This window comes from Oncorhynchus tshawytscha, linkage group LG33 (genome assembly GCF_018296145.1).
Source record: "Oncorhynchus tshawytscha isolate Ot180627B linkage group LG33, Otsh_v2.0, whole genome shotgun sequence".
NCBI classification, from domain to species: Eukaryota; Metazoa; Chordata; class Actinopteri; order Salmoniformes; family Salmonidae; genus Oncorhynchus; species Oncorhynchus tshawytscha.
Window position 1 is genome coordinate 36,568,721 of NC_056461.1, and position 19,542 is coordinate 36,588,262.

The window sequence follows — 19,542 nt, forward strand, 5'->3', positions numbered from 1 at the left end:
GGACCACACAGGCACTGAGGAAACCAATAATTTAGTCTGCTTGCCTTCAACATATTAAACATTTGATCTAAAAATATATATTTCCCCTAACAAAAAATACATATTCCCCCTACAAATATGTAAATTTATTATAATCCACATAAGAATGAACACGAGACGCGCTTTAGGCTGCACGTAGCCTACATAAGGTCAAATGTAAGTGCAGCGTGCATTGTATACACAGCTTCCAGCTGCCCCCGAAATATTTCTTCAGGTTTTCAAATCCTCCTGCTGTAGGATTACTTTCCTCCTGCGGCAAAAGGGTTCAAATTAAGATCCGACATCTGTAACACACTTTAGCAGGCTTTCTGAAAGATCTCATGTGTCACCCACTAAGTAAACATATTACGCAACCTAAGTGTTTTATTATGTTGTAAAGCGTAAAGGTTCTGGTTTGGTTGTGGCCCCAGATCACATGACAGCGTGTGCTGAGATAGTGTGCATTCATGCAAGTATCGCCGACACGGATGTTGAAGGTGATGAGGATGATGACACATTGAACAATTTCAGGGAAAATCGTGCTTGAATGCTGTAATAATATATGTAGCAAGAATGCAGGATGGAAACTGAAACTGGCAAAAAGAAATGCAATCATAATCATCAATTTCACTGAGGTGAACTAGGCCAGAACATGTAACCATTCCTAAATTGCCTGCCTTGGCATTTCCTAGAATATTGGAAATTAATGAAATTAATACTAATAATGGAATGAATAATCAAATATAATTAATACTGTATACTAATGTCCAAAGTTACTATTCATACTATTTAAAAACTATTTATAAACTAGTTTGACTATTTTTGTATCTCGTTTGCCTTAATGCAGTGTCTAGACTAGTCAAAAAGCCTTTGATAGCAACTCGCCTTGCAACACACTATCTTTGCTCGCAAATGAAAAAGTGACAGGCCTTTTAATAATCTATCCAAATTCAAATGTTATTCTTAGCCTCAGGAGAATCAGAGCCACATCAAATGAACTCATAAGAAACCCAGCCTGGAAAAGAATGGAGTTCCTCCCTCTTTCTACGTGAAAACTGCAGCATGAAATTCACAGGCAAATTAACTCTACCCAGAGCAACCGTAATTATCAGTCCCTGTGGACAAACCATAATCAAATGAAGAGCCCTACTTAGATTCAGATTTTGGTTAAGGGTTATATGTCAAGCAATTCAAAAGCAATACTTGATGAGGAGATTGAGAGTGGCGGACAGGTTCTCGCTGTAGCGAAGTGATTAAATAGTTCTTACTGCTACAGGTTTGTTAAATAAGCAATACAATTTTACTCAAGCTTTCTGAGGATGTCTAAGCAGCTACACAGTACACTCTTACAAAAAAAGATGCTATCTAGAACCTTAAAGGGTTATTTGGCTGGCCCCATAGGAGAACCATTTGAAGAAACCTTTTTGGTTGCAGGTAGAACCCTTTCGAGTTCTATGTAGAACTATACAGTGGCTTCCTGGAACCAAAAATTGTTATCCTACGGGGACATCCGAAGAGCCCTTGTGGAACCTTTTTTTCTATGAGTGTACACTGGCTGAGTGGTTTCTCCTCGCAGTAGCATTTTCCTCTCTTAGGACATACAGTCCTTTAGGTACATCATAGTTATCATCCTCTGAACAAGAGAGGGTGGATAGAGGAGCATAGTTACACTATATCTTCCCCCATGAAGCATGTGCTGTGCCAGACTGGTTGCAGAGAAAGACCGCTCAATCCCCTGGTAGTCAGACACATTGCTTTGGATAGCTCTGGGCCCAGACATCCACTAGTCAATTACCACCTTCATTCATCAAAGTACCTCTGAGTGCAGGTCAGGCCACTAGCTGGTCTCAGGCCTACTGACCCACCTTTGCTAACCCCCTGTCAGTCCACTAGCTGGCCTCAGGCCTACTGACCCACCTTTGCTAACCCCCTGTCAGTCCACTAGCTGGTCTCAGGCCTACTGACCCACCTTTGCTAACCCCTGTCAGTCCACTAGCTGGTCTCAGGCCTACTGACCCACCTTTGCTAACCCCCTGTCTGTCCACTAGCTGGACTCAGGCCTACTGACCCACCTTTGCTAACCCCCTGTGAGTCCACTAGCTGGTCTCAGGCCTACTGACCCACCTTTGCTAACCCCATGTCAGTCCACTAGCTGGCCTCAGGCCTACTCGTCCACCTCAGACTCTGCTAACCCACTTTTGGGCTAGAAGTAATATGCAATTGAGTAATGATATGATTTTGGTGGTGGTGGTGGTGTTTGGGGAAGCAGTAGTGACAGGTGGCAGTGGAGTATACAATGGATCAACATCACTTTGAAAGTATTCAATCTTGGTGCTATAGGTGAATAAAGGGTCATGTTCTATGTGATTTGAGAAATGTCAGGTGGCTCACCTCATAGTGTAAAGCAGGGTACCGTTGTCCACCAGTCGTAGCAGTTTGTTGGGCGTGGTCATGTTGTGGGCCACAGATTTCTTCCCGTTGTGGAAGAAGGTGTCTGGAGTCCAGATCTTACTGGCCAGGAGGTTGTTAAGAGGCAGGACCTGCATGGGCCCGTCAAACTTCAGCCTCTCATCCCTCCAGCTCTGACGGAAGAACACATCGATGGTGTACTCCTGGGAAAAGACGGAGAGAATAAGTCACTTTCTAAGGTATCACTTCACAATTATATTATCATCTAATATTTACCATCTCTCGTAAGAGCTGCAAACTCTGAAAGACAGATCTCTGTCCTGGTACAGTATATTGTCAGTTGTGGCCTTGACTAGCAGAGAGTTGAGTTTTGTTCACAGCCTCACACACACACACACACACACACACACACACACACACACACACACACACACACACACACACACACACACACACACACACACACGTCAATAATGCATCATGCATTTTATTTGAAGGGGAAAACAGCCTTGTCAATGTGGGATCCTCAAGGCATCCTTCAGAGTTCATACACCAATGATTGCGTTTTCACAGCTGTCGCCGGCGGGATAAAACATGCCTTTTCCAAGAGTTATCTCTCTGACCATATTGCCAAACACGTAACAAGGAACAGTGTCCCTGATAAACCTCTCTAAGTTCAGAGAGAAATCGCCAGCCGTTAGTTGCTGCTGCTGAAGTGGGGGAGTGGCCTCACACTTATTTTTCTCAGACACTTCTTCCATTCTGACAGGATTTTCCAAAGGTATTAAAACGTTAAAATACACTAATCAGCTATAAATTCAGTTAGATTTTTTTTGTGGCTGTTTGAAATATGGTCACCAGTATTTTTTAGAATGAATGGTGTCATGATTCTGTGTGTCATTAATATTGTAAAAGAATGTCATAATGAACAGGATGAACAAACAGGAACATCAAATGGACAGATATCAAATAACAGTAATAATGTCCACACCAACACGTACATCCAGGCCTCAATAATGCCTGTTAGCAACAATGTAGCAACCTGTCCTGTGTCTGGTCACTACAGGAATGGCAGACGTTTTATACTGTACATTAATATCAAGGCCTCACCTTAGAAAAAAACATTATGCACCAATCAACAATTAATGGCACAAAATAAATACATTAAATGCACAGATTCAGGTAATAGTCATTACATAACTAAATACATACAGTTGAAGTCGGAAGTTTACATACACCTTAGCCAAATACATTTAAACTCAGTTTTCACAATTCCTGACATTTAATCCAAGTAAAAATTCCATGTCTTAAGTCAGTTAGGATCACTACTTTATTTTAAGAATGTGAAATGTCAGAATAATAGTAGAGAGAGAGAATTATTTACTTCAGATTTTATTTCTTTCATAATTTTATTTCTTTCATCACATTCCCAGTGGGTAGGAAGTTTACATACACTCAATTAGTATTTGGTAGCATTGCCTTTAAATTGTTTAACTTGGGTCAAATGTTTCTGGTAGCCTTCCACAAGCTTCCCACAATAAGTTGGGTGAATTTGGCCCATTCCTCCTGACAGAGCTGGTGTAATTGAGTCAGGTTTGTAGGCCTCCTTGCTCGCACACGCTTTTTCAGTTCTGCAAAATTGTGGCAAGATGGCTTATGGGACCCTTGACTTTGTTGTCCTTAAGCCATTTTGCCACAACTTGGAAGTCTGCTTGGGGTCATTATCAATTTGGAAGACCCATTTGAGACCAAGCTTTAACTTCCTGACTGATGTCTTGAGATGTTGCTTCAATATATCCACATAACTTCCCTTCCTCATGATGCAATCTATTTTGTGAAGTGCACCAGTCCCTCCTGCAGCAAAGAACCCCCACAACATGATGCTGCCAACCCGTGCTTCACGGTTGGGATGGTGTTCTTCGGATTGCAAGCCTCCCCCTTTTTCCTCCAAACATAACGATGGTCATTATGGCCAAACAGGTCTATTTTTGTTTCATCAGACCAGAGGACATTTCTCCAAAAAGTACGATCTTTGTCCCCATGTGCAGTTGCAAACCGTAGTCTGGCTTTTTTATGGCGGTTTTGGAGTACGGTTCATCAAAGTACGTTCATCTCTAGGAGACAGAAGGTGTCTCCTTCCTGAGCGGTATGACAGCTGCATGGTCCCATGGTGTTTATAGTTGCGTACTATTGGTTGTACAGAAGGATGTGGTACCTTCAGGCGTTTGGAAATTGCTCCCAAAGATGAGCCAGACTTGTGGAGGCCTATATTTTTTTTCTGAGGTCTTGGCTGATTTCTTTTGATTTTTCTATGATGTCAAGCAAAGAGGCACTGAGTTTGAAGGTAGGCCTTGAAATACATTAACAGGTACACCTCCAATTGACTCAAATGATGTCAATTAGCCCAACAGAAGCTTCTAAAGCCATGACATAATTTTCTGGAATTTTCCAAGCTGTTTAAAGGCACAGTCAACTTAGTGTATGTAAACTTCTGACCCACTGGAATTGTGATACAGTGAGTTATAAGTGAAATAATCTGTCTGTAAACAATTGTTGTAAAAACTAATTGTGTCATGCACAAAGTCCTAACCGACTTGACAGTAGTTTATTAACAAGAAATTTGTGGAGTGGTTAAAAAACAAGTTTTAATGACTCTGTCGTGTCTTTGGCTATGCCGGATTAAGTGATATGACATGCTATTCTTTAAAATCCTTTCTCCGTAATTAATATGACCTGATTGAGCTAATCATGTAAATGTAATTAACTAGAGAGTCGGGGCACCACAAAATAATATTTATAGAGCTGTTATCTTCAGAATAAACTCTTAAATACCTAGTAATATTTTACATCAATAGCAGTCAATATTAATCGTCACCTTAGTTCAGTCTCATCTGAAAGTTGTAAATTCTTCACGAACCCTGGCTACCAAGTTGAATCAGCAATACAAAATTGGGTTTAATTATTTATTTACTAAATACCTAACTAATCACACAGAATTACATATTACTTCATAAAGGAAAACGTCCCTAGCGGGCGGAAACAGGTATGACAGCTGGTTACACAAAAGAAAAGGGTCTGGGTTTGAGTGAAAGAGCGGGAAGACTGAGGGACAAAGGGAGAAGCTGTGCTATTGTAAATATGGTATCTTACGCATTCTAAATTACCCTCCATTTGGAAAAGGAAAATGCAATAAATATTTACTCTGAGCTGCGCTTCGGTAGGTTGGTGGTAGATGGAAGGCCGTGTTGCCAAACCGAGTCCTTTGTCCTTTGAAGAATGTCTCTGGTTGTCAATTGAATACGTTGTAGTAACGTCGTTGAGTGGTAGATGGGATACTCTGTCTGTCCTTTCCTAGCCCGCGTTTGCAGCTGCTGTGGCTAACTCAACAGCTAGGAGGTATCACTTCTGTAGTGAATAAGAGTTCAAAGGTCATACCATTCACAACCAAAGCTCACGCTGAGGTTGGCTTAGTTCTGTAGTTGACATGTTAGTCCTTTTAACGCAGAGGCTGCAGACCTCACGTACTTGGAACAGGAGGTTATATTGTTGTCAAGGGCTTATAAAGTGGAGGGAGAAGAGCGTGTTTCACAGTCTACAGCCCATGTCTCTTCACAGGGGCGGATCACTGATTGAGCAGAGCCCTATCTTATGAAAACCCAAATCTCTCATTTGGAAGCTAAAATTACATTGAATCTTTTCACCAATAATTTCATATTCAAACATTTAAATTGAACAACAATTCCATGTGAATCCGATAACTCTGATGTGTAGACTTTCTACGGTAGAGTTTATGTCCTCCTATCATTGAGGAGAATGTCTCAGATGACAACCGAACTGTCATCATATTCATTAAGTACCACTGCATAAATTAAATTGGTCGGATTACCAGAATATAGTTAATTTCCCTCCCACCTTCTGATGTTCCCAGAATCTCTATGTTAACCAAGGGGTTTTCAAATTTCACATCAGTAGGGTAGTGAGAGGAAAAAGGGGGGAAGAGGTATTTATGACTGTCATAAACCTACCCCCAGGCCAACGTCATGACAACTCCAACCTAAGTGTATGTAAACTTTCGACTTCGAACTGTAAACAATGATCTTATACCGTGGTAAACATTGCTCTTCCCCTTGGGAGTTAGCAACATGTGTTACCCCCAAAACAGGATAATTGTCACTCCCCCTACCTAAGCAAGGCAGAAGGAGCAAACGTTTCACCTATTCAATTATGAGGACATATGTCCAATGTCAGATCTTACCATTACCTAAAGGTCCAATACAGCCATTTTTATTTCAATATAAAATTATTTCTGGGTGACAATTAAATATTTTACTGTGATTATTTTTTACCATTTCAGTTGAAAACTAACAAAATATCTTTCTCAAGCAAGAATTTTGCTAGGACTGTCTGGGAGTGGTCTGAGGGGGAAGGGGGAAACTGAAAACTAGCTGTTATTGGCAGAGGTTTAGAACTCTTTCTTATTGGTCTATTAACTAATTTAACACCTGGTGATGTCACCAGGCAAGCCAAAACTCCATCCCACCAAATCAGGGTGATATTTCAGGCGGTCCTTTCAAACAACATTTACACAAAAAATGCATTATCATAATTTTCACAATTTCATGATATGGAAATATATATAAAACACAGAAAAATCACATTTTTGACTGCACTGGGCCTTTAATACAGAAATAGCCATATTTTTACCAAAACATGACACTTCATAGTGGCAACATTAACCAGGTTTCTAGCCAACCTTTTTATTGGAGTACAGTACGCCAGATAAAAAGGTCAAGACAAGCCTGATGGAGTCAGCTAATTTGTCAGTAACTTTCCAAATGTCGACAAAACAAAATGATGCTAGACAATGATGCTAGACAAGATGCTAGATAAATCTTTTTGTGTTGGTAAATTTAATTATGCAATAAATGGCGGTGGAACCATCTTTATGGCAAATATTTATATAATAACCATCATATCAAAGTAAACTTGGAGTGACGCGGTGATATGTCGTGTGTCCTCCCACTACGACTTGGGAAAGTACTACGACATGTGGGGTCAAATAACATGAGGAGGGCTAGCACGGAAAGGCTGAAAATTGATTTTAAATGGTACCATTGATGGGTCAAGGATGCCTCCCGGGTGGCGCAGTGGTTAAGGGCGCTGTACTGCAGCGCCAGCTGTGCCACCAGAGACTCTGGGTTAGCGCCCAGGCTCTGTTGTAACTGGCCGCGACCGGGAGGTCCGTTGGGCGACGCACAATTGGCCTAGCGTCGTCCGGGTTGGGTTTGGCCGGTAGGGATATCCTTGTTTCATCGCGCACCAGCGACTCCTGTGGCGGGCCGGGCGCAGTGCACGCTAACCAAGGTTGCCAGGTGCACGGTGTTACCTCCGACACATTGGTGCGGCTGGCTTCCGGGTTGGATGCACGCTGTGTTAAGAAGCAGTGCGGCTTGGTTGGGTTGAGACAAGATAGTAGCTAATAACAATTGGATACCACGAAATTGGGGACAAAAAGGGGTACAAAAAAAGGACGTGAAAGATTCAGCAAGCTACTGGCATTACACACCTGGCTAAAAGACTACTGTAGTTCTGTTGGAATAACTTTTATAGATAACTTTGACACCTTCTGGAAACAGAAGATGCTCCACAGGAATGAGTCCATCCAAATCATCTTGGGTTCTGGACTCTGTTCACACATTTCAAGGCTGCGTTGAGACAAGGACTTATCAATGACCCAAGACCAGCTCAGATAATCCCTACCGTTGTGTCGCTGATTTGTCGTAATGCTGCGGCAAATGTACATTATCCCAGGGGTGTTGGTAGTCACAATGTAAGTAACTTAATTGATGTCCCTCTAACTCCCCTGAATATCTCATACAGCTATTGTATGCAGTAATCATGTGCCTATGAACCAGAGTTATACTGTTAGCACTGAGGCGGTGTGCCCTTGTAGGAAGTTCACTGTGTGCAGCTCACCCTGTACTATCATCTCAAACATAAATAACATTGTCATGTCTACTTCTGGTGAGCTTCCCAGTAAAGTAAAATAATCAAGCATCCCTGAAAAGCGCAAAAAATAGCCTACATTAACATATGTAGCCTAAGAAACAAGGTTCATGAAATCGATAACTTGCTAGTTACAGATCATATTCATATTCATATCTTTGAAACTCACTTAGATAATACCTTTTATGATACAGTGGTTGCAATACATGGTTATAACATCTACAGAAAAGACAGAAATGCCAATGGGGGCGATGTTGCGGTCTCTATTCAGAGCCACATTCCTGTAAAGTTTAGAGAGGATCTCATGTTAAGTACCGATGAATATGGCTACAGGTTCACTTGCCTCACTTAAAGCCCATTCTTGTGGGAAGATGCTATAGACCACCAAGTGCTAACAGTCAGTATCTGGATAATATGTGTGAAATGCTTGATACTGTATGTGATATCAACAGAGAGTTATATTTTCTTGGTGTCCAAAATATTGACAGGCTTGCATCAAGATGCCCACTCAAGAAAAGCTTCAAACAGTAAACAGTGCCTGCAACCTGGTTCAGGTTATCAGTCAACCTACCAGGGTAGTTACAAACAGCACAGGAATGAAATCATCTACATGTATTGATCACATCTTTACTAATGCTGCAGAAATCTGCTTTAAAGCAGTATCCAAATCCATCAGATGTAGAGATCACAATGTAGTAGCCATTTCTCGTAAAACCAAAGTTCCAAAGGCTGGGCATAAGAGGTCATACAATAAGTTTTGATTCCTATGTTAATTATGTAAATAATATTTGCTGGTCTGTGGTGTGTATTGAGGAGCAACCAGACGCTGCACTTGACACATTCATGAAATTGGTTATTCCAGTTACGAATAAGCATTTACCTTTAAGAAAATTACTATAAAAACTGTTAAAACTGGATTGATGAGGAATTGAAAAATTGAATGGTTGAGCGGGAATCAGGCAAAAGGAATGGCAAATAAGTCTGGCTGTACAACCAATTGGCAAAAGTACTGCAAATTGAGAAATCATGTGACAACTGAATAAAATGAAGAAACTACAATATGAAACAAAGAAAAATTATATAAAGAATGATACTAAAAAGTTTTGGAGCACCTTATATGACATTTTGGAGAAAAGGCAAACTCAGCTCCATCATTCATTGACTCACATGGCTCATTCATCACAAAATCCACTGATATTGCTAACTATTTTAATGATTGTTTCCTTGGCAAGAGTAGAACACTTAAGCATGACTACCAGCAACAAATCCAAGTATAACTAAAGTGTTCCACAGGGATGCTGGCCAATGTTGACTCCAATGCTTCCCACAGTCAAGTTGGCTGGATGTCCTTTGGGTGGTGGACCATTCTTTATACACGCGGGATACTGTTGAGCGTCAAAAACCCAGCAGCATTGCAGTTCTTGACCCAAACTAGCGCGCCTGGCAGCTACTACCATATCCTATTCAATGGCACTTTAATATGTTGTCATGCCCATGCACTCTTTAAATGGCACACATACACAATCAATGTCTCAATTGCCTCAAGGCTTAAACATCCTTCTTTAACCTGTCTCCCCTTCATCTAGACTCATTGAAGTGGATTTAATAAGTGACATCAATAAGGGATCATAGCTTTCACCTGGATTCACCTGGTCAGTCTATGTCATGGAAAGAGCAGGTGTTCTTAATGTTTGTGCACTCAGTGTATACAGTATATATATTATAGGCTACCGGCTACTAAATACAATTTCCAGTGGCACACTAACTCACCTAATGATGAAGATGAAGCCATAGGCTATGGCCGATGCTATCCTCTTGGCAATAGCCTATCTCAAGATGAGCTACTTCGCAGAAAATTGGGAGATGTTGAGATGTTTTATTTCATTGGTTCTGAACTGTACGTTTTTTCTGCGATTGCATTTAGAAATTTGCAAAAGGGAAACAGATAGCTGCAACCAACAATAGAAATATAATCCATAGATGGCAGTTACTGTTCAAGTCAGGCCGGCAGCCATTGCTAAGTGTACCCATGAGTCTAACGCTCACATTTCCAGGGTGAAAGGTTCCAAAACCCTTCTATGGATTATAGGTCTATGGACACAATGCAACAAGCTGTATATTTGGCGCATATGCTGTCCAAATTGCAAACTTCCGGACTGTAGGTAACCGGTCACTGCCAAAATAAAGGAAACACTTGAGTAAACTAGGGATACAAAGTTTATGTTATGGTGTGTGTGGGGCATTTTCCTGGCATGGTTTAGGTCCACTTGTAGAATCTATGCCAAGGCACATTGAAGCTGTGCTGGCAGCTCGTGGTGGCCCAACACAGTTTTTAAGACATTTTATATTGGTTTCCTTTATTTTGGCAGTTACAGTGGCGCAAAAAAGTATTTTGTCAGCCACCAATTGTACAAGTTCTCCCACTTAAAAAGATGAGAGGCCTGTAATTTTCATCATAGGTACACTTCAACTATGAGAGACAAAATTAGAATTTCTTTGTAAAAAATCACATTGTAGGATTTTTTATGAATTTATTTGCAAATTATGGTGGAAAATAAGTATTTGGTCACCTACAAAGATTTCTGGCTCTCACAGACCTGTAACTTCTTCTTTAAGAGGCTTCTCTGTCCTCCACTCGTTACCTGTATTAATGGCACCTGTTCGAACTTGTTATCAGTATAAAAGACACCTGTCCACAACCTCAAACAGTCACACTCCAAACTCCACTATGGCCAAGACCAAAGAGCTGTCCAAGGACACCAGAAACAAAATTGTAGACCTGCACCAGGCTGGGAAGACTGAATCTGCAATAGGTAAGCAGCTTGGTTTGAAGAAATCAACTGTGGGAGCAATTATTAGGAAATGGAAGACATACAAGACCACTGATAATCTCCCTCGATCTGGGGCTCCATGCAAGATCTCACCCCGTGGGGTCAAAAGGATCACAAGAACGGTGAGCAAAAATCCCAGAACCACACGGGGGGACCTAGTGAATGACCTGCAGAGAGCTGGGACCAAAGTAACAAAGCCTACCATCAGTAACACACGACGCCGCCAGGGACTCGAATCCTGCAGTGCCAGACGTGTCCCCCTGCTTAAGCCAGTACATGTCCAGGCCCGTCTGAAGTTTGCTAGAGAGCATTTGGATGATCCAGAAGAAGATTGGGAGAATGTCATATGGTCAGATGAAACCAAAATATAACTTTTTGGTAAAAACTCAACTCGTCGTGTTTGGAGGATAAAGAATGCTGAGTTGCATCCAAAGAACACCATACCTACTGTGAAGCATGGGGGTGGAAACATCATGCTTTGGGGCTGTTTTTCTGCAAAGGGAACAGGACGACTGATCCGTGTAAAGGAAAGAATGAATGGGGCCATGTATTGTGAGATTTTGAGTGAAAAACTCCTTCCATCAGCAAAGGCATTGAAGATGAAACGTGGCTGGGTCTTTCAGCATGACAATGATCCCAAACACACCGCCCGGGCAACAAAGGAGTGGCTTCGTAAGAAGCATTTCAAGGTCCTGGAGTGGCCTAGCCAGTCTCCAGATCTCAACCCCATAGAAAATCTTTGGAGGGAGTTGAAAGTCCGTGTTGCCCAGCAACAGCCCTAAAACATCACTGTTCTAGAGGAGATCTGCACGGAGGAATGGGCCAAAATACCAGCAACAGTGTGTGAAAACCTTGTGAAGACTTACAGAAAACGTTTGACCTCTGTCATTGCCAACAAAGGGTATATAACAAAGTATTGAGATAAACTTTTGTTATTGACCAAATACTTATTTTCCACCATAATTTGCAAATAAATTCATAAAAAATCCTACAATGTGATTTTCTGGATTTTTTTTCTAATTTTGTCTGTCATAGTTGAAGTGTACCTATGATGAAAATTACAGGCCTCTCTCATCTTTTTAAGTGGGAGAACTTGCACAATTGGTGGCTGACTAAATACTTTTTTGCCCCACTGTATCTGTATGCTAAAAATGTGTTCCACAGTCTTTTTTTGTTGAAACTTTTGATTCTCTGTGGCTTATTTATGCTCGCCAGTGTATTTTGAACATTGAGAGCGGGCTCCTGGGGTTCTTTTCCATCTTTTCCATTTAATTTTTATAACGTAACAGTTTTTTTGATGTGTGTTTTTGGCCTCTTGGGCCCCCTATGGGCTTGGGCCCAGCCCCTGACTCACACCATTGACCAGTCACATTCATTTATCATGCAGTTTATTTTTAAATTTTTTAATAATCAGTTACCAAATCAAGGCATGGCCCCCCCAGTTACACAGGTGGGCCTACCTCCTCTCATCTGACGACTAGCAGAGCGGCAGCAGCAGGCTGTCTACACACATTGAGAGTGGGCACCTGTATCCTCCTGGGGTTGGAGGTGGCAGTTAAAAATATATATATTACATATCTAGCATATACTGTATACATGCATTTATTTTTTTGACTTTTAGTTTTTCAGCCCTGATAAGCCCCTGCATTAACCAGGCTCTGTCTGTCGCCAGTTGGATGGAAACCAAGCTAGTAATACACAAAAAGCCTGATTAACAGAGTGAAACTAGAGGAGCAACAAACAAATGATTGGTGCACCCAAAACCAAAGCCATTGGTGGTTGATCATTAGGATGGCGGCCTCAATGCATTTACCTCAAATACCATGTTTGCTGAGTTTGCCGTATTGTAGCTTGCTCTTCGTTAATCTTTTTTGTATCTGCATTAGCACAGAAAACACAATCCCAATAAGATCCAAGACGCTGGAAATTATAGATTGTGCTGATTGGGCACATGAATCGTATCGCGCCCATATAAAAAAACTCAATGGGTAAGCCTAGTGATAAAAAATGCATCATATGTTGTCTGCCATCTGCCAAAGTCTAACATCCCCCTAACTTCAGCTGTATGTTGAATAATCACTGGGTGCACAAACTTTTGCTTCATGTATAAAATTACCTATTTTCAAAATGCATTTTATAAATTCTTCAGGATATATTCCATTGTTTTCATCCTTCCCTATATTGAAGCATTGATTGCTGACATGCTGTACAAAAACAGAGATGTCTCTACAGTGACAGTGTGTAATCTAGCTCAAAATGGCTGATTTAGACAGACCCCTTGCCTCACATGTGCATAGATTATGTATTGTTTACATTTTGTTGAGCTATAGGCCATGGTGAGGCTTAGCATGGGGAATAAGACCAGCTTGCTCAGCTTCCTCGAGCTAAAATCTTTCATCTTCTACTCAATGTGTGTGTATTTGTGTGTGCGTGCGTGTATCTGTTTGAGAGCGAGAGAGATAAAGAATGAGCAAATTTCAGAAGGAGAGAGAAGGGGGGCAGAGAGGGGGGGACAGAACAGAAGAGAGGAGGAGGCATACTCTCCACTCCTAAAGTACCTTAGCTTGAGGGAGAGATCAGGATCAGCATGTCCCGTAAACAGATGTAAGAGACAGAAGAATGTGAGGCTGTGATTACTCATAGTCTGGAAAATGCTAATTGAAGATAACAGATTGAGGATTAAACCCTATAAAATGGGTTAATTCTGCCTACCAATATACTTGCAGCTATACAGAGTACATACTGTACCAAGAAACAAACACACAAACAAAAATGACAAAAGTATCTGTCGCCTCTAGATGTGGAGAAAGAGGCAGGATAGACGTATTGAGTTAAAAACACAAACCCTTTCTATTTCCTTCCTTGCTGAAGCTAAAGATCAGTTAGAGTTACATCTTTATTCATCCCACCCATCAACCTTCAGTAGCAATGAGCATGTTCACAAAAGAGAAAACAACTCCCTGATATGCAAAACCGACAGAAAAGAAACACAAGCAGATGAGAAGCTTTTGGTGTGGAAAGTAGCCGAAAGAAACAAACGAACATTGCTTTGATTCGATTTTTCCCAGCCCTGGGATCTTAACTTTTTTTCAGCACCTCAAGAAATGGTCTGCGCTTAATGCAAGTCAAATATAATTAGATTCCTACTTTGATTAAACTCCAAGTCTATGAGAAAGAGAAAAAATGGATTGTTTTTCACACGTCTCCCTTTAACAATGTGTTGGAGCTGAATAATCGGAATGCTTCTGTGCACCATGAAAAGCGACAGCACAACTCTCATCAAAATAAGTTACATCTACAGTATCTTTCAATCAGCTCCACCATTATGGCCTACTATCTCTTATCAAACGCAGCTCCCCACTACAACTTCCCTTACAAACAGACAGACAGACAGACAGACAGACAGACAGACAGACAGACAGACAGACAGACAGACAGACAGACAGACAGACAGACAGACAGACAGACAGACAGACAGACAGACAGACAGACAGACAGACAGACAGACAGAGACAGACAGACAGACAAAGACCCACACGTATTGCGCAATTCTATACTGTACTTTTACAGTTCTCAAATCTCACTCTTTGAACTCCTGTTTCTGTGGCCAAGTCAAACCAGTAATTCTATTATTTCAAAGGAACAGAGAATATAAAAAACCTTGAAAGCACAAACAGAGGGAACACTACAGTATGTCTGATAAAAGCATGGCTTGTGTTCTAGTGTGAATGTTCAAGTCTCTTCTCTTCTTCCCCCACTCCCCCTTGTGTTTAGTCTTTTCCCGGTTTTAATTGCCATTTCTCTACAACTCTCTGCTAGCTATTCCCTCTCTTCTATCCTCTCCTTTAAGAATTTAGTTCATCCCTTTTAAGTCATTCATCTGTGTTAATTATATCACATGGAGGTTGTTAATTATGAAGTAGAAACCCAGTGGAAACACCAAAGCACTTTCCCCACTTACAGAAAAAGATATATGAAGACAGAGTGAGTATACAGATGTAATAGGTGGGGCTGGGAAATGTGAAAGAGAGAGAGATAGAACAGAGAGAGAGAGAGAGAGAGAGCAAGCAACCTCTTGGTGACTTTAGAGTATTGTGGCCTTTTCTGACCTACTATAGAAGTGTTGCACCTGCTCCACTGACTGAGAAACTACAAGGATTCCTTCTAGTCATGTCGGACCACCTTTTTTGTGCCAAGCATTTTCAGTGAAAATTTTCCCCCCTTGCCCCCAACACAACCCAGGAAGAATCCCCATGCGATAAATAAACATAGCCCAGTTGTGTTTGGCTTAGCTGGGCCAATATATCATTTTTTTGTTTTCCTTTTAGGCCTGGATAGGCTACTGAGTCAAGGTGGGGGATTCATTTTGAAGATAAAAATAATTTTGGGGAAAAAAGGGCAGAGCCAATCTACACAAGGCCAAGTGGCACAGCCGATACATAGAGCAGCTGGTGCTCCTCCAGGGAGGGAGTGATTGATTTCTCATCAACAGAGTACAGAGAGAAAACACAAACATAAAAAAACATCCCACCAGTGGGAGAGAAGGGAGATCCACAGACACAAAGGAAAGAAGACGACACAAAGAAGAGCCTAGCTCCCCCTCAAGGGAAGTGGGTTTGGGATTTAACTCATTCTTAACATGTGTGTAGAAGGAACCAAAAGAGCAGGAGAGGGCAGGCCCTGGTGTGTGGTGCCAACTCCAGGAGGTGCCACTCTCAGTCTCCCACTTCCATAGCCTATGGAGGATGGCCTGGTTCCCAAACAGCACCATCCTGGTACAATATGGTCAAGTTAGAGTTTCCAAGGCTGCATCTGACGAAGAAACACTGAGGCTAAGACAGAACATAACCAACCATTAGGGATTGAAATGTCTGTACAGCTGGGCCTGACTTTCAGCCAATGTTCTTAAGTGCCTTAAATTATTCACTTGACTTTCAACCCTGACACCTTACAGTTCAATCTTCACTCTAGCCCTAGCTTAAATGATAGCAAATACATCAACACAATGAAATTAACCCATATGGAATCATGTAGTAACCAAAAAGAATGTCAACAAATCAAAATATATTTTATATTTGAGATTCTTTAAAGTAGCCACCCTTTGCCTTGATGACAGCTTTGCACACTTTTGGCATTCTCTCAACCAGCTTCATGAGTTAGTCACCTGGAATGCATTTCAATTAACAGGTGTGCCTTGCTAATAAAAGTTCATTTGTGGAATTTCTTACCTTCTTAATGAGTTTGAGCCAATCAGTGGTGTTGTGACAAAGTAGGAATTGTATACAGAAGATAGCCCTATTTAGTAAAAGACCAAATCGATATTATGGTAGGAACAGCTCAAATAAGCAAAGAGAAACAACAGTCCATCATTACTTTAAGACATGAAGGTCAGTCAATACGGAAAATGGCAAGAACTTTTCAAGTTTCTTCAAGTGCAGTTGCAAAAACCATCAAGCGCTATGATGAAACTGGCTCTCATGAGGACAGCCACAGGAAAGGAAGACCCAGATTAACCTCTGCTGCAGAGGATAAGTTCATTAGAGTTACCAGCCTCAGAAATACCACTACTAAAGGACACTAATTAGAAGAAGAGTCTTGTTCGGGCCAAGAAACACGAGCAATGGACATTCGACCGGTGGAAATCTGTCCTTTGGTCTGATGATTCCAAATTTGCGATTTTTGGTTCCAACCGCCGTGTCTTTGTGAGACGCAAAGTAGGTGATCTCTGCATGTGTGGTTCCCACCGTGAAGCATGGAGGAGGAGGTGTGATGGTGCTTTGCTGGTGACACTGTCAGTGATTTATTCAGAATTCAAGGCACATTTAAACAGCATGGCTTCCACAGCATCCTGCAGCGACACGCCATGCCATCTGGTTTGCGATTAGTGGGACTATCTTCTGTGTTTCAACAGGACAATGACCCAACACACCTCCAGGCTGTGTAAAGGCCAAGAAGGAGAGTGATGGAGTGCTGCATCAGATGATCTGGCCTCCACAATCACCCGACCCGAAGCTGGTTGAGAGAATGCCAAGAATGTGCGAATCCATGTTTCACCAAATTATATTTTGAAAGAGGAAGTAAAATATTTTAAGCATGTTTTCTTTTCAGTGTCCTCCATTTCCACCGAATGGAAATTAACTGAAAGGATTAACTGTAAGAATTACTTTCCTAATAATAATAATAATGTAAAATTAACAAATTTACAGAAAGACCTGTGTGAAGGCCAACTTAGAGAAGAGGAACTTTTTGAGGCAATAAAATCTTTTCAGTCTGAAAAAACACCAGAGCTTGACGGTAGAGGTATATCAGACCTTTTTTGATGTACTCAAAGATTAATTATTAACATGTTTTAATTACTCTTATACAAATGGTAGACTTTCAGGTACTCAACAAGAGGTCTGATTGCATTACTACTAAAACAGGACCCAGGTGGTAAGTATAAAGATCCAGTCCATTTAAAAACTGGAGGCCTCTAACACTTCAATGTTGTGATGTGAAAATCCTGGCGAAATGCATAGCACATAGAATAAAAAAGGTTTTACCAGATATTGTTCATCCTGATCAGACAGGTTTTTACATGGACAATATATTGCAGATAATATACGACAATTACTTGAAACAATTGAACATTATGAAACATTGAAGATACCAGGCCTGGCCTTCATAGCAGATTTTGAAAAGGCGTTTGATAAAGTACAACTAGGATTTATATACAAATGCCAGGATTACTTTAATTTTGGTGAATCTCTTATACAATGGGTCAAAGTTATTTACAGCATCCTCAGATGTAAAATATTAAGAAAGTATTGAGCTTTTAAGAGGAGTAAAACAAGGCTGTCTGTTGTCTCCATATCTATTTATTATGGCCATTGAAATGCTAGCAATTAAAATTAGATACAACAAGAATATTTATGGGGTTAGAAATCCTGGGTATAAAAACAAAAGTGTTGATGCGTGCTTATGAATTTTTTCTTATGTTCGCAATCTGGATCCCTATCTCATTGAAGATCTTGATCACTTTTCTAGCCTCTCTGGATTAAAACCTAATTATGACAAGTGTACCATATTACATAGTGAATCGTTAAAAAAATACTGTGTTTACACTACTTTGTAGTTTACCACATCTCAAAAAATATAAATTAACTTAATTAATTTCAATAGATAGTTAGCAAAAATAGATAAGATTCTGCAACCATGGAGTGTAAGGTTCTGCTTTTCTTTTCTTAGTCAACCTTGTGCTCTTTTTCTTTGTGTTCTTGACGTAGTCCTGCTTCTTTGTGTTCTAGAACATAGCCCTCTCTTTAATTTTTGTTCATTGATTTCACCTGTGTTCGTTTCTCACCTGGTCTCATCAGCTCCCTATTTAGTTCAGTTCTTTCTGTTTATATGGTTGTGAGGTATTGTTTGCTTTTGACTGCCTACCTGTGTTTGACTATTGCCTGCCTGTGTCCACGATTCCTGCCTTCTGCAAAGGCTTAATAAACATCTGCTGTGCTCTGCGTGTGAATCTACACCTTTTTCTCTTTACATGGAGAGGTAAATACTTGTCTATTTATGGAAAAATCACGTTGATTAACTCGTTGGTCCTGTCACAGTTTACTTACTTACTTACTAATGGCACTGCCTACTCCAGATGACTCATTTTTTTTAAATCATATGAGCACAAAATATTTCATTTTATTTGTAATGATAAGCCAGACAAAATTAAATGTGCCTATTTATATAATGAATATGAGTTTGGGGGGCTAAAATGATTAAATATTAAAGCTTTAAACCTCTCCCTAAAAGCTTCACTCATACATAAGTTATACATAAACCCAAAATGGTAGATTACTAAGAAAGGCTCATCCTTTGTTCAAAAATTGCCCTTTTACCTTTATACTGATTACAACCTCTCATTTCCGACTAATTGATAATGACATTTTGTTTAAAGTATAACATTTTCTCAAACAAGCCAAACAAATCTGGCCAGACAAACAATTTCAGTTATTTCCTCCAGAAAAGATAGAACAAATGTTATGGTTAAATTCAAATATACTGATTAATTTAAAAAATATTCTTTATGGATTTATTTGACATTTTTATTATATTTGTTAATGATATTATGAATAGAAATGGAGGAGTTATGTCACATATGCAGTTATCAAAAATATATGGGGATTTCTGCTCAATCCAAACTTACAACCAACTGATTGCAGCATTACCACAAAAATGGAGGAGGCAAGTGGAAAAGGGAGAAGGTAAGGGAACTTGTTTGCCTGCCATGTATTAAAGATAC

At 40.4% G+C, this 19,542-nt stretch overlaps 1 protein-coding gene across 1 annotated transcript in view; it reads right to left on the minus strand.

Annotated features, from left to right (window-relative positions):
- Window positions 1–19,542, minus strand: part of LOC112231358 (gamma-aminobutyric acid receptor subunit alpha-3-like) — a 142,017-nt gene that overhangs the window by 48,509 nt on the left and 73,966 nt on the right. Inside the window, exon 5 of the mRNA XM_042311610.1 lies at window positions 2,410–2,630. Within this exon, the coding sequence (XP_042167544.1) occupies window positions 2,410–2,630 (221 nt within the window). The remainder of the gene's footprint in view (window positions 1–2,409; window positions 2,631–19,542) is intronic.